This window comes from Giraffa tippelskirchi, chromosome 8, assembly GCF_054371585.1.
Source record: "Giraffa tippelskirchi isolate mGirTip1 chromosome 8, T2T-mGirTip1v1.2.pri, whole genome shotgun sequence".
Classification (NCBI taxonomy): domain Eukaryota; kingdom Metazoa; phylum Chordata; class Mammalia; order Artiodactyla; family Giraffidae; genus Giraffa; species Giraffa tippelskirchi.
This window is the reverse complement of record NC_137282.1, coordinates 84,348,912-84,364,937: the sequence shown is the minus strand read 5'-3', so window position 1 is coordinate 84,364,937 and position 16,026 is coordinate 84,348,912. Positions and strand designations below refer to the sequence as shown.

Genomic DNA, 16,026 nt, shown 5'->3' with positions numbered 1-16,026 from the left:
GGAGTGAAATAACTGATCATTCAGATAGCATTCAGAACACAGAGAGAACGAACTTTGGGCAGGAGATGTAAGGATGGGTGTAATTGTAGATAACCTTGGGAGTTAAAGAAATGTATTTTCTTAAGAGAGTTCACTCCCAATAACAGCTAAATAGTGAAATAAGAAACAAAATCATCTAATGATAAGGGAAAGGAGAGAAATAGGAGATGTAAGGGAAGAAGTGAAGGTCTTGAATAGTTATCAAGAAGAACGATGTAAGAGAAGATTGACTAGGAAAAAGGTGTAACGAGATTATAGGATAGAGTTTCGAGTACAGCTGAGACTGAATGTCAATTATGTGTAATCTCCTGAATCAGTAAGATGGCAATTTTCCCCTGCTATGCTAATCAACCCAAGAATAGAAATAGAAAATATAGATGGTTCCATAAATCCTTAGGGATTCGTGGGGCCCAGGTATTGATAACTGTTATGAGCAGTTGGAGTGAAGTGGTTTGAAATGAAGCACCTTGGAGTCCAAACCACAACTGATGGAAGCAAAGCCAGGCAGAGAAAACCTAGAAAGGGGGGAAGAGCCAGGATTGAAATTCATGGCCTTTGCAATCTATACCATACAGCCAATTATCTGCCTTCAGAACCTAGAATTGACTTATTGATATACTGTCATTTTTAACAGAAAAACATATTACTGCCCTGAAACTACAGATTAATTGTAGGTGCTCACTTTGAATGGACAGTGCCCGACACAATTTCCCCAATTCGCCACCTTTTTGCAGCAGTAGCAGCGTCAGTACAAAGCTAACACCTGTTCTACTGACTTCTGAAGTTTTAAAGCAGAGTAGATATGAAAGAAAAAAGAGTTATTTTTATCTTGTTTTTAAAATTTTATTACTTTTATTATTATTATTGGCTGCACCGGGTCTTTATTGCTGCTCGCAGCCTTTCTCCAGTTGTGGCGAGTGGAGGCTTCTCTCTAGTGCAGGGCATGGGCTTCTCGTGGGGGTGGTTTCTCTTGCTGTGGAGCATGGCTTCAGTAGCTGTGGCACACAGGCTTAGTTGCCCACAACATGTGGGATCTTCCCAGACCAAACATGTGTCCCCTGCCAGATTCCCAACCACTGGACCACCAGGGAAGTCCAGGAGTTATTTTTAAATAACCCTTTTTTTTTTTCTTTTTCATTGTAAGAAGAGCATCTACTTACCCCATTTTCACTTTTTCCTCTCTCTTGTTTCCAGAGGCCCTGTAAATGAAGAAAATCAAGATAGTGTCACGCACTCTGATGGTAAGAGGCAAATGATGTTTTATTTTTTGTTCCCTCAGATATGAAAGTTAGAGTTAATTATTCTCATAGGGTCATTAATGAGTCGTTATCATCATTAGTCCATGCAAGTCCTCTCGTTTTATTTATTTATTCCCTTTTCTCTTCACGACCCACTCTCTTTCCTTTCTTCTCTTACCAGAGTAAAATATTTTAATGCACTTAGTGTGTATATGTATTTTGTACACATTCTTTGTATATTGTTGTATGTGCATATGTATATATTTCAGTTTACATAAACAGTATATTATAGCTCATTCTGGTCTTTTTTACACTCAGACTAATGTGTTTTGTGAGGCTCATCCATGAATATATGTATATTTAATTTATTTCTGTTAACTACTGCACAGCTCTCCATATTTCACCTCCAACTCACTATTACCAAAAATAATATTAATAGTTCAATGCACCTTCTTGTCCATATCCCCATGTGAACCTCTGGGAGCCTTCCTTTAAGATGTGTATCAAGGAGTAGAGTGGCTGCTTATAAGCCATGGCATATTCATTTTGACTGAGTAGTACTGGAGTACTTCCCAGAAGAGCTGCTTCTGTGTGTAGTCCCATCACAGGGCATGAAGATTCCAAGATGCTTGCCTTTCACCAGTGCATAGCCAGCTTTCCAGTTGTTTCCAGTCTTCTGTGTATAAAATGAAGTCTTGTTTCATTTTCATATCTCAGCTTACTGTTGAGTTCAAAACCTTGATTTGTTTATTAGCCTTTGTGGTTTTCTCTTCTGTAAGTTGCCAACTCCAATTCCTTGACCATTTTTTCTTGGGGTGGGTATCCTTTTCTGGATGACTTGCAGGAGTTCCTTTGTATTCCAGATATTAATACCATGTCAGTTGTAGGGGTTGCAAATATCTTCTCTCATTCTGTCCATTGTCTATTAACTTAGTCCCAACTGTCCTTCATTGAACATAAATATGTTCTGATATAGTCAAATTTATTAATACTTACTTTGTAATTTGTACTTTTAAAGTTTTATTTAAAAATTCCTATCCCTAGGAAATAAAAATATTATCTTATATTTTCTTCTGTGAACTTTATCCTTTATAGTTAGGTCTTTGATTGTTTGCAGTCCACTTTTAAGGAATTAGGAGAAACCTAGATTTTTTTTCGTGTGTACAAAGTCAGTTTTCCCATTATCATACTCTGAAATTCACCCTTTTCTCATTAATTTATAATACCACATTTACTATATTAACTCTATTGGTGTGTTTGTGTCTTTTCATACATAGGTGTGTTTGTGTGTACATAATGTTTCTGAGTTTGACCTCTGGGTCAGGAAGATCCCCTGGAGAAGGAAATGGCAACCCACTCCAGTATTCTTGCCTAGGAAATCTCACAGACAGAAGAGCCTGATGGGCTACAGTCCCGGGGGTTGCGAAAGAGTCAGACAAGACTTAGAAACTAAACAACAAATGTGTGTTCCTATTTGTGTGTATGTAAATTTTATCTGTCTCTGAGCTCTCTGTTCTATTCTACTGGTCTATTCATTCATGTATCAGTTCCACATGGTTTTTATTGTTATTGTTTTAGATGATGTCTTAATACCTGACAATTTGTTGATATTATTAAACACTTCAGCAGTAAAATATCTTTTTAAAAATCTAATTAACTTGATTTGTTTGATACATGAAAGCAAATCCTTATGAACAAATAAGTCAAAAAGTGTGAACTTGTGATTTTCTGTGTTCCACACAAGCCCACAAAACCAAATGTGGATGCTTTCAGCATCCATTCATAAAGAGACTAAAGAGTGTCTTCAGTTTTTTCCACTTTTGCATTATTTTATGAAAGCTAATGAAATGATTTTATAATAAGTTATAAGGTTTATAAAAGCCGTAGTAAAGATCTAAACCACATATTCTATTCTGTACTTCTAAACCTTTGGTAAAGTATAAATTCTGTTAACATTATGAACTGTTTTGAGTATTATGTTACATCTAACAATCCTCTATTAAAGCACTTCTTAATTACTATTTTTTTTTTTAAACACCTCAGGTACTGGAAATATGGATGAGGTTAGTTTCTCTTTTTTTATTCTTCTCATATTATATTGCTGTAACTAGAATATGTAACAATTGCTGTGATTTATTTTCTACTCACATAAACCAACAAATGAAAACTCTTAAGAATATGGCAATATGTTTCCATTTGCAGTCTTATTTCTTCTGAAATGCTTGAGACATTAAACACCAGTCATTTCACTGACTCAGTAATTTTGTTATGCTAAACAGAAACTTAAGTCTGGCTACAAATCTGAATTACATAGCAAGATATAAAATGAAATCTTTCTGTGCTTCCTTTCCCAGTCTGTCTCCAAAAAGGAAAAAAAAAAAAATTAGCCATGCCAAATGTACACGCAAATTTATGTATGTTTTACTGAGTGTTTGAGCAATGTAGTATATATTTGTTCCCTTATTGAATAATTGCAATTAATCATTATTAATGTTTTTCCTGACAGGAACAAGAGAGTGAAGGAGAAACATATGAAGACATGTATGAGTTACATTTTTTTTACCATGATATTTTTCTTCTGAGATGAATATAATAATTTGTATGAGGGAGAATGAATGGATATTCAATACTAGGAAGGGGAAAGTTCAACTGTTCAAATGACAGGCATATAATGATAACCTTTATTTCAATACAAAGGACTAAGGATTCCTTTCTTGTCTAAGGATTTTACAAAGGACTCCGTTAAAATGCCATTGTGTGAGAGGTCAGAGTCCTGCGACCCACTAGTCAGCCCACAGGCAGGAAATTACAGGGCCAGGAATCTCCATTTCTTGCTTTCAGTGTGTGGTTGGGCAAATGAATTTGTGTATATATTACAATGTCCTCACCTAGGCAGTACTTTACCTCAAACTTCTGCTATAAGAGACAATTTAGCACAGCACCAGATGCCAAAGTTTTAACCTACTTAAGAAGAAAGATGTTAAAAAGAGTTCCCAAATGGGTTTCTGGGTAGCCTAGGATTAAGAAATTTCTTGGCAAATGAGTGAAAATAAAAATGAGTATGTTCTCTCATTTTATCTTTTGTTGATTCAAATATGTTAATCTTCCCTACCCAGAATTCAGCTAATTCTGAGTCAAGTTTCTAAACAAAGATTTGTACCTATGAGTACAAGTGAGTATGTGTATCTGCACTTGTACCAGTGAGTGCACTCTTAGGAGAGAGAGTGGGGGCGGTGGGGGGTGGGGGGGTAACTGTATTCAGGCTGACGGGCCGCAATAACCTTTATAACAATGCCTTCCTCTTGCCCTCAGGGGTTGTAAAGGTAGCGGGGCCTTTGGAAGGCATCCTCATTTGAATGCCTCCTGCAGGTTTTAGGAACAGTCTCACACACCCAGGAATTTTGACAAGACTTAGCTTTGTACCTTCACCTCTACACCAGATATTATCTTCTATTTTGGGTAGGAACCTCTCTGAATAGTGAGCCCTAACACATAAATGCCTGCAGCTGCTGAAACAACCAAATTTTTATCCACAGAGACACATCCAAAGAAAAAGAGAAGAAAAGGGAGAAGGAGGAAAAGAAGAGATTAGAGCTGGAGAAAAAAGAACAGAAAGAGAGAGAAAAGAAAGAACAAGAAATAAAGAAGAAATTTAAAGTAAGAGCTTGCTTGCTGATGGGTAAAAAAGAATAACCTCTCTTTTTATAACTTTCACACAAAAGGGGCACCATTTTTTGAAACCTTACATGGTTGGACAACTACTTAATCATTGTTTCCTAAAGAATAACTTCCTTCATAACAGTAATGTTTTTGTCTACTACACTCCCTTATGCCTGCACTAAAAATGCAATACAATAAAATCCAATAAATAAATCCATAAATAAAATATGGTGGCTTATAATTTTGATAAAATCTAAACAAAATCTGGTGGGAACTCAGGAAATTTTATGTCAGTTGGGTGAATGAATACTCAGTTACTCAAATCCATTCTGACTCTCCTTGTTATGCGTTTCATTGTACCTGGAAAATTCCATGGACAGAGGAGCCTGATGGGCTACAGTCTGAGGGGTCACGAAGAGTCGAACACGACTGAGCATTTCATATTAACCTAGTCATAATATGGGCTCAGGACTACACACACACATATCCCTGTGGCATGTATTATCACGGTGCATGGGACAGAAGTATCTCTGGATTAAGCAGACCTGTCTCAATAAAACTCCGTGAGCCACCCTGACTGATGCTGCCTAGACCTGACTCACACCTGTGCCTTTACTTTAAGCCTATGTACATGCTGACTTCTCCTACCTCTGTTTCTCCTTCTTCCTCATTGACCTGTGTCTTCTCTGATCTTTCATTCTAATTGCATGACTCCTATTACTACCACCACTACCACTATACTTGGAGGCTATACTCTCTTGGCTAGGCTTTGATGACATGGCCCATCTGGTATGGGTCTGGTATGTCAGCTATATTTAGAGTGATTATCTAGTCACAAAACTATTCTTCACTTTGAAAAGGATTCCTATCAAGTTTCCTTTAAATATTTAATTCCCCTAGAATATTTAATATATGGTTTGAATTACAAAAATCTGGCTTATATGTAATTTCCCAGTATATTGATTATAGTGAAACAGATGCAACAGAGGGGCACAGGGAAAATGTAAAACTTAAGAGTCAGTTGGACATATGTGGATTCAAATTCCAGCGGCATGTGTGAGTTATATAATCGTGGGCATATTGCTAAACTTCTCTGAACCTCAGATTCTTATTTTTAAAGTGAGTAGACAATATTTCTCCTGAAAGTTTGTTATGGGATTAAATAAAATAATACATGGTGTCTATTATAGGTTCTCATTCAATTTTGCTTACTATATATAAGCAAAAGTAAGATTGCAATATGAATATTAAAATATTTTACTCATACAGAATGTATGGCTATCAATGTTCATAGTTTTCAAGTGGAAAACATGGAAAATTAATTTCTTAAATGAAAATCTTTATAACATACTTTTTATGAAGAGATTGTTTATAGTTTTGAAGGAATTATGTGTAGCTTTTCCTTGTGGGTTTTTTTTTTTTTTTGAGAATCCCATTTTGGATGGTTTCACTCATTCATTCAAATAATATTTGTTAGTAAGAAAAAGATAAGATATGAAATCACACCACCAAACATGAACTCAAACATTTGTCAAAACTAGGACTTCACACGCTATATTCCTTCCACAAAATTGTTAATAGATGTTCAAATTAGATAAACAAATGTGAGAACTGTTACACAGTTCCACATTTCATTAATTCTATGACAAAATAGTTCACATTTTAAAATTCTGAAATTAAGATGCATTGTAACATTGTTGGCACATCAAAGTTTAAATCAAGCTAGTTTCCTTTCTTGGTAGTGTATAATTAATGATGGCATTTCACAATTCATCACATCACAAGTTCAATAAATAAAGTAGACCATCTTCAAAAATCATGGTGCATATTTGCATATCAAAAGATTCGAGAAATTCTGTTGAAAAGACAAAAGATTAGGAAATTAGGACTTTAGGATTCATGAGCTCTAAACTAGATTATTCCTCTGCTGTCAAGAAACCACTGTACTATTGAGGATATTAATTATAAAAACATCACATAATATTGGTTTGCTATTTTTTTTTATTCACAAAGCTATTTCTAAACTGTTATCTTGTTTATAGCAGGTAATGTCTACTCCAAGTTTATAGATAGCAAGTACCATGAAGTCAAAAAAAAGAAAATGTTTTTCTCACAAGTACAATCTACCACCACTACTAACCCTTCTCTCTCTTGCTATTTTAAGCCTGCAGAGAACCATCAAAATAATTGCACAAAGCAGAGAAGGAAATAACCTCTGTCTAGTAAACAGAACACCAGCATACACCATAAAAACACATAGCACTCAGCATGTCACATACATAAGTGGTGTTTGATTTTCAGTCACTTCCTCTTCAAATCTTCCACAGAGTTCCTGAGGTCAACAGATCACTGCCATTCTCTCCTGGCCCTTGAACACATGCTTACCTATTCTTTGCTGGTTCTGTCTGACCTCTGCAATTTTCCCCTAGCCCCTCCTGTAAGAACCCTCACCAGAAATAACATTCACCCTCAACTCTAGTTCAAACCTGTAAACGTTGGTAATAAGCAGGTTAGCAAGTAGTGGACCTAGTCTTTCAAAACTGCATTCCTTAAGGATTTCCTGAATAGTAAGAAGCTGGTTGTGATTTTTTTCTTTTTTCTGCTTTGCAGCTAACAGGCCCTATTCAAGTTATCCATCAAGCAAAAGCTTGCTGTGATGTCAAAGGAGGAAAGAATGAACTGAGCTTCAAGCAAGGAGAGAATATTGAAATAATTCGCATCACAGACAACCCTGAAGGAAAATGGCTGGGCAGAACAGCCAGGGGGTCATGTGAGTGCATATTTTTCTAAGACTTCAAAGTGTTTTCATTTGAGCAATCTTAATGTGAAAATTCTTCCGAAGCTACTCATAAGCATTAAGTTAGGAGTGTGTTACAGAGTAGACAAAAATAGGAAGATTTTAAATGACAAGCATAGCTCTATCTTCACCTCATCTGTGTAATATTTTTACATTACACAGGGAAAAATGTAAATATAATATGGGAAAAATTGTAAATATAATGTGTACATATATAATATATATTTAACATATATTATTTTACATATATAATATGTAAAAATATTAAAAATGTAAATATAATATCCCAAGGAGGAGCAAAGAGTATTAGGTTCTTCACTGATGTTAAAGAGCAAAAATGTTTCTTCTGAATCACTTTAGAACCTTGAAAACAGACTCTAGACTTACCCCAAAGCACAACATCATAAGACTTTGACAAAGCACAGTGAAGCATGTGTCAACAAGCCTTTAAGTCAGAATTGCAAGCAAAGAAATAAAGGGAAAATTTAAATAGAAAGTGTACAATCGATATTTTATTCACAACTCTGTGATATTTAAACTACAGTTATCTGAACATAAATTGCTCCCCTTTTGGTAGATGGCTATATTAAAACAACAGCTGTAGAGATTGACTATGACTCGTTGAAACGGAAAAAAGGCTGTCTCGGTGCTCTTTCATCAAGACCTTTTGAAAATGACCAGGAAGTGTATGATGACGTTGCAGAGCAGGAAAATGCTAGCAGGTATGTGTAAAAACAAATTGGAAAGCAAATCAACTATCTCTTTGTCAGAGATTGTGGGTTTTAAGATGCTAGAATTTTACTTTCCTAATTTCCTACTACTTTCTATCACTAAAATAAATTACCGTTTGCAATCACTTCAATATGGATGAAAACTCATTTGAAACACTTTAGTCTTTCATTTTACTCTTTGGCTATTTGTGTTAAATACTACTTGAAATGTAATGGGCCATTGGCAGATGTGTTATCAATCCAAAATACTGTTTTGCAATATTCATTCTGATTTGACTTTAAGGATATGCCTAGAATACACATGACTTCGTAAAATATAAAGCATGAGATATAAAAGTTAGCTCTAAAAATATAAAATATTTTTCTCTGAAATCTGAGTCTAAATATATTTGCCATTGTTATTTGAAAATATAACAAATAGAAATGCTTTTTTATGACAACTTTGCTCTTTAAGAGTAAAAATGTAAAAGCTCAATCCACAATGATTCTCTAGCAATCAACTAAGGGTTCAACTTTCCATTGGATTTTGTGACCTTCCCCAGAAAAATTACAGGACCATCTTTCTGGGGCAGAGGGACAGATCAAGACATCCTTTCTAGAGGAGCCAAAGGGGAGGGTAAACCTCTCTCGCACTTTCCTTCTCTTCCTTCTCAGTCTCCAGCTCCCTTTATAGTGCCTCCTCTTCTGTCTCTTTCTCCTAGCTCTGATCTTCCTTCTTCTTTCTTTTTCTTCCTTTTCTGTTCTCCTTTCATTCCTTCTTTCCTCCAGTATCTCCCTTTCCTGGTAGAGCCATAATCCCTTTAAATTGAAGGAAAAGGAGAAGGAAAATCTCCAACCCAGTGAAGAATCCTCATTTTTCTATGCCCACTTTGTGAAACAGGGAAACCTCCCCACATGATCTATGCAAGATCTTCATTTGAGAAAAAAATGTGTCTGCATTCTTTATAACTCAAATTTCAAAGTAAAAAATGTTTTTATTTTTGAGCATTCTAAAAATGTAAAAAGATCAAAATAGAAATATATTAATATTTATGAATACTAATAGTTATGAAACATATAAAGAATTAAATTTCCCTTTTATGGTCTTGAGCTTATGGCATCAGTTAAACTTATATTGCTTTCTGGCAGTTCATCATTCCAAAATGACTGATAGCAACGATGTCTTAACATATTATGATCATAAATTATGCAATATATATCAAAACATGCCACGTATGCACTGGAGTTTACAGATTGTAAATTGACCTTAGTAATAAGAAACACTTTGACCTACTTTGAAGTTAGCAAATGTCAAATTTGATGTCAGAGTTCCAAATGGCCATATTCTGAGTTACAGAATTTTCTGGACATGAGTATGTCTTACCATGTATATTATCAACATATATACCTTATGTTGGGCTTCCCTGGTGGCTCAGATGGCAGAGTTTGCCTGAGATCCCCTGGAGAAGGAAACGGCAACCCACTCCAGTATTCTTGCCTGGAAAATCCCATGGATGGAGGAGTCCAGCAGGCTATAGTCCATGGGATTGCAAAGAGTTGGACACGACTGAATAATTTCACTATGCCTTATGTTTGTCTTTTATCTTTAAAAAAAACACACACACAATTTCTCTTATTTTGGAATTAAGGAACTCCAGTGAGATGTATCAGAGAAGGCAATGGCACCCCACTCCAGTACTCTTGCCTGGAAAATCCCATGGACGGAGGAGCCTGGTAGGCTACAGTCCATGGGGTCGCTAAGAGTCAGACACGACTGAGCGACTTCACTTTCACTTTTCCCTTTCATGCGCTGGAGAAGGAAATGGCAACCCACTCCAGTATTCTTGCCTGGAGAATCCTAGGGACGGCAGAGCCTGGTGGGCTGCCGTCTATGGGGTCGCATAGAGTCAGACACGACTGAAGCAACTTAGCAGCAGCAGCAGCAGTGAGATATATATATATATATTTACACTGATGAAATACTCAAAAAATAAATAAATTCACAAAAAAAGGGATGATATCCTTAAAATGAAGCATAATTTTCATAATAGGTGACTGTTTCCCAAAACTAATGCTATTACCTTTTCCATTTTAACTAGTCTGTATATACCACAGGGCTTCCCAGATGGTTCAGCGGTAAAGAATCCACCTGCCAAAGCAGGCGACCCAGATTTGATCCCTGGGTCGAGAAGATCCCCCAGAGAAGGAAATGGCAACCCACTCCAGTATTCTTGCCTGGGGAGTCCCATGAACAGAAGAGCCTGGCAGGTTACATACAGTCCAGGGGTTGCAAAGAGTCGGACGCAATTTAGTGACTAAACCACCACCACACATACCACAACTCTACAAGACATCTCCAGTTAGTAAACATGTAGCAGAAAAGGAATCTTCTGTTTAATAAAATGGGGTTATAGGAAGTGCATAGCTTTACTGATTAATATTTTAAACAAGTATAGCACCACAATATTTACTAGCATCTATTCCTTCTTTATGCATGTTTAATAACAAAATGGAAGAAGAGACATTACTTCTACACAAGTTTTTTTTTTTTTGAAACTACAGCTGCTGCTGGCAGAGATCTTATAACAGAACATGCTTTGTCCTTAGTAGAACAAGGAAAGATGCTGAGTATAGCTGGCAGCTTGTCCTGGCAAGAATAAGAGAAAGCACCATCCTCTCCTCTCCCTCCCCCGTATACCTCTTGGCTCCTATCAGGAGGTCGTTGACCAGCTCTTTCCCAACTTCTCCAGGGTTAGGAGAACCAACTGTATACCTCACACTCTGAGAGCAGAGAGGAGCTTAAAAAGCACAGGTTCTGGCAACTGTTCTTCTCCATTTCTTCTCAATAAAGCAGTTTTTTGTAATAAAAGTGAAAAATTGAACAAAAGAAAATTACAAGTGCAAATACCACTCCTTTGTCATATAAAAAACTTTTCTTCTAGGTGTGTTTCCCAACCTTTTTCCTGCCATTTATCCTTTTCTCTTTCTCTTTCCTGATCTTTTCTCACACTCTCCTTTCCTTCCCTCTAGCTCACCAGATCAATGGTTTACATTCCAAAAAGAAAATGAAGAACTGCTCTAGAAATCAAATAATATATAATGGCTTTGTTCCTGATTGTGATCACCCAGTTCTTTGGAAATTGGGTATGAAATCTCCAAGGTGGAATATGTTGTATTCGCCAGAAGTGGCAGCCAACCCAAATTTGCAGTTTTTCTCATAATTCTAAATGCTTGCTTCATGCTCAGAGGAAAGTGTTGAAGACAGTGAGTGTGAAAATAGTTTGTAAACAAGTAGCAAATATACTTAAGCTTCATCAAAAATCACTTCTATTTGTATATTAAGACATTTATAGCATGTTTTTCTCTGAAGTTTCATTAGTGAAAGTACTTTTTATTTCTAGATTAGCAGTAGACTTTAAAGTTATTCTGACTTTAAGGTTAAGGATCGCATATGATGTATAAATATACTGTATGATTGTAATATCAGATATCTGTTCTTGGAAGATTATCTAAAAGACAAAAATGATGACACAGAGGGCACAGCGAGATGTAGTCAAAATGACATCGTCCATACAGGAAAGCAGGACACTGAGATTCTTATTTCATTTTTTCAATTAATCAAAAGTGGACATGGTCATATCACTTCATTTCTCAGAGCCTTAATTTTTTTTCTGCAAAATGAGCCAGATGATTTCCTTTGCTTTCACATAATTCACACTTTAGTGGGGAAATGGGCAAGAAAACAATTATAAAAGAGGAGAGGTATAAAATGTTATAGAAAGAAATTTAAAATGCAGAAATATAGATTTAGAGAATTAGGAATGACATTCTACAAAGGCCCCAAGAATAGGATTTCAAATTTTTTTTAAGTATTCCCTTTGTAAAAAATGTAATGCTATTGGACTAAGAGTTAAATGCTGTAATTATAAGATATTTAGAGAAAATTGAATTTAATGCAATAACGGTTCTAGAATAATACTCTTTTTTTAATAAGTCCATCTATGGAGTGATGTAATACTATATAATCTGAAAATTGCCTTATGGTAAAATGCTAGAAACAAATAATATCATTGTTTAGAAAACTTTATGCAGTAGTGAATCTCACTTGATTCTTTTTAGTTTTGTTTTGTTTTTTGCTTTGTTACTACTCATCTATTACAATAAGGAACAATTGTTCTTCCTTTTCACATATAACATCTAATAACTTTTTTCTAATTAAAAAGTAGCTGATTTACAATATTATATTAGTTTCAGGTATACAAGTGATTCTATGTTTTTATAAGTTATACTCCATTTAAAGTTATTATAAAATATTGACTATATTCTCTATACTGTACAATATATCCTTATAGCTTATTTATTTTATACATAGTAGTTTGTACTCCTTAAACCCCCACCCCTACCCCAACACTAATAACCAGTAGTTTGTTCTCCATATCTGTGTCTCTTTTTGTTTTGTAATATTCATTCGTTTTATTTTTTAGATTCCACATAAAAGTGACAACATACAGTATTTGTCTCTCTGACTTATTACACTAAATATAATACCCCGCAGGTCCACTGGTATTGTTGCAGATAACAAAATCTCATTCTTCTTTTATGGCTGAATAACATTCCATCGTGTATATACACTACGTCTTCTTTATCTGCTCATCTGTTGGTGGACATTTAGGTTGTTTTTATATCTTGACAATTGTAAATAACATCCTGATAACTGTTGACTGGAATGTTATTTTTTTTCTCATTTAACTGCTCAATATGTACTTCCTTTCCTGATAGCTAAATAATTAATATATCAATTAATGTCTACTCTTTTTCTTCTAGCCACAGTCAGAGTGGAAGTGGAGGTAAGCTATACACTTTTATCAGTTTCTCAAGTCTTCGACGTTCTTGTGTATATTAATGACAAAATGCTCTTGTTTGCAAATAATGAGGAGGATCTTAATGTGGTAGAAGAACAATGGACTGGGAATCAATGACATGGAGTCCAGTCCTGGCCACTGCGTGACCCTAAGCAAGTCACTTCTTTCTTCCACGTTATGGGTCATAGGGTGACTCCACTTCCAGTGTGCTCAGGGCAGTCTTGATTTGTGCCAGTTGTCTGAGCACAGTTTCTAGTAGTATCCCCCTTCACTTTCAGAAGTGTCCCTATTTGGATGATACCTTACATAGTCACCATAGCTATGACTCCTAAAGACTTCTCATTATCCCATCAACAAAATAAGGGTTGCTAATACCTGGCAGTGCTGAAATTCTCATCTTACGAATCTGATTTCGACTTTATTGTACATATTTTTACAAAGAAGGTCGTCAGTAAACATTTGTTAAATAAATGTTTGTCAAATAGCAAGCACAGGATAACAAATCAAGCAAGGGTTTAACTTTTAAAATATTACTTTGATGAAATGAAATAAAGAAATGAAAAAGTCACCTTCCATTCTTTTCTTTGTCCCAGCTCCCATCAATGTTTACAGAGTCACTCTTCATTTGCTTTCCTTTACTTACATCTTGATAAATGCTTTTTTCTGAATGTCTCCTTAGTATTAATTGTTTCTTATCAACTTTTCCCTTCTTTTTCCACAATAAATTTTAACTCCATCCTCTGTTTAATTTTACTTTTTCTCAGTTATTTGCCCCACTTCTGTCACCTCCAGTGCACAGTACTCTATACCATCCCTCATATTTTTACAGTTCACTTCTAAGAATTCTTTATAAAATAATGTTAAAAAAATCAATTCACCTCTGTGTAAGAGTAGGAAAGTAAAACTATTTTAATTTAAATAATTGATATGAAAATAAGATGCTTTCTGCATCTTATTTCTGCATAAGACATTTATTATCAAATTTTGAGTGAGCATTTGTGACCAAATTACAAAATTAACAGATTTTTTTCCCCCCCTAATTCACATGAAGGGATGTTCCCACCTCCCCCAGATGATGATATTTATGATGGGATAGAAGAGGAAGATGCTGCTGATGGGTAAGAATAATCAACTTAATTGCCTCTTTGCAAAGTATTATATTTACTAAAATTGTCACTAGTTTTGATTTCTAGTTAGAATAAAAAGCAGAAAGTAGCATTCCCTGTTACATAACCAAAAATGTTTAATTAACAGCAATGGTAAATGAGGAATTGTAATTATACCACACTTCAAATGAAGTGGTATATTGTTTGGAATATACCACTTGGAACCTTCACAACTATGTCAAAAGGAGTGAAATGGAAAAGGGGTAAGGGTTACAAGTATTCAAACTTTTCCCAATCATTTATTTATCAATCAATACTTCATTTTTGTGGCAATCTCTGGAAAGTTTATAGCTGCATGGCCAGCCTTTGTATAATAGTCATGTGCTGTGCTGTGTTTGGTCACTCAGTCGTGTCCAACTCTTTGCGATCCCATGGACAGTAGCCTGCCAGGCTTCTCTGTCCATGGGGATTCTCCAGGCAAGAATACTGGAGCGGGTTGCCATGCCCTCCTCCAGGGGATCTTCCCAACCCAGGAATTGAACCCAGGTCTCCTGCATCGCAGGTGGATTCTTTACCATCTGAGCCACCAGGGAAGCCCTTGTATAATCATCATAGTTGTAAGCAATCCAAATAAATTGAGATCATAAGTTTATCTGTGGCTGTGTGTGGCAATATTGAAAACTTAATCTTTTAGATGTTTAAACTTTTGAAGTGTTGCATTTTAAAATTTAAATACATATTTTAAAATTTTAATCTAATAACAACTTACTTTTAATCACAGCAAAGCTAAATTGACGTTTAAATCTTTTGACTCAGATCACTGGTTTAAGAAACAAGGTTTAAGAAAACTACCAAATAGGAGAAAATAACTTGCCTACTATTTACCTAGTCACAGCAGTATTCAAAGACCATGACTTATAAACTTAATAGCTTCATCTTGTTGAATACAATAAGTAGCTTACAGCCTGAATGATCAACATAGTATAATTATAAAATATCTGATCAATGCCTGCATGCTCCAAAGCTCCACGCTACAGGTTGAAGAGAAGAGTAACACCTGGTCCTGGGGGATTTTGAAGATGTTAAAGGGAAAAGATGACAAAAAGAAAAGCATACAAGAGAAACCTAAAGACTCTGAGTCAGACAATGATGAAGGTTCATCGTAAGAGTCAACCAACCACCAAATCCAGTGCACAATAACTACACTAATAATTTAACCAAATGCTACTAATATTTTATAACCAATAACCAAATTCTGACAGTCTTAAGAAATTTTAATGTGTTTTTCCATTAGTCATTCTAGTCTCATTTATTGTGTCACTTTTAAACTTGTGCATTTACATAAAATCATCATATGCATCAAAAATGTAATTTGTTTTCCATTCAAACATGCACAAACGCACATACATACATGCATACACTTACCCTCCATTTAGTAGGACCTTTTTTTAAGTTGTAAATCACATCTAAAAGGTCACAATTCCAACACTACATTTTATTATATAATATTTTATACTAACTATTCAAAATATACATTCTCTTTTAAAAGTTAATTTATAGAAAAAAAACCACAAAATTTGGAATTTCTTTTCTCTAAGTACAGTATCTAAAGTC

General features: G+C 35.2%; 1 protein-coding gene across 4 annotated transcripts in view; it reads left to right on the top strand.

Moving 5' to 3' along the window:
• Window positions 1–16,026, top strand: part of FYB1 (FYN binding protein 1) — a 172,610-nt gene that overhangs the window by 129,292 nt on the left and 27,292 nt on the right. For 2 of the 4 annotated variants that reach the window (XM_081524337.1, XM_081524338.1), the window contains 9 exons: window positions 1,234–1,280; window positions 3,321–3,340; window positions 3,784–3,818; window positions 4,814–4,934; window positions 7,548–7,707; window positions 8,312–8,456; window positions 13,269–13,291; window positions 14,358–14,424; window positions 15,437–15,574. In XM_081524337.1, coding sequence (XP_081380463.1) covers window positions 1,234–1,280; window positions 3,321–3,340; window positions 3,784–3,818; window positions 4,814–4,934; window positions 7,548–7,707; window positions 8,312–8,456; window positions 13,269–13,291; window positions 14,358–14,424; window positions 15,437–15,574 — 756 coding nt within the window. The remainder of the gene's footprint in view (window positions 1–1,233; window positions 1,281–3,320; window positions 3,341–3,783; window positions 3,819–4,813; window positions 4,935–7,547; window positions 7,708–8,311; window positions 8,457–13,268; window positions 13,292–14,357; window positions 14,425–15,436; window positions 15,575–16,026) is intronic. The other 2 variants (XM_081524339.1, XM_081524340.1) reach the window with 1 other exon arrangement.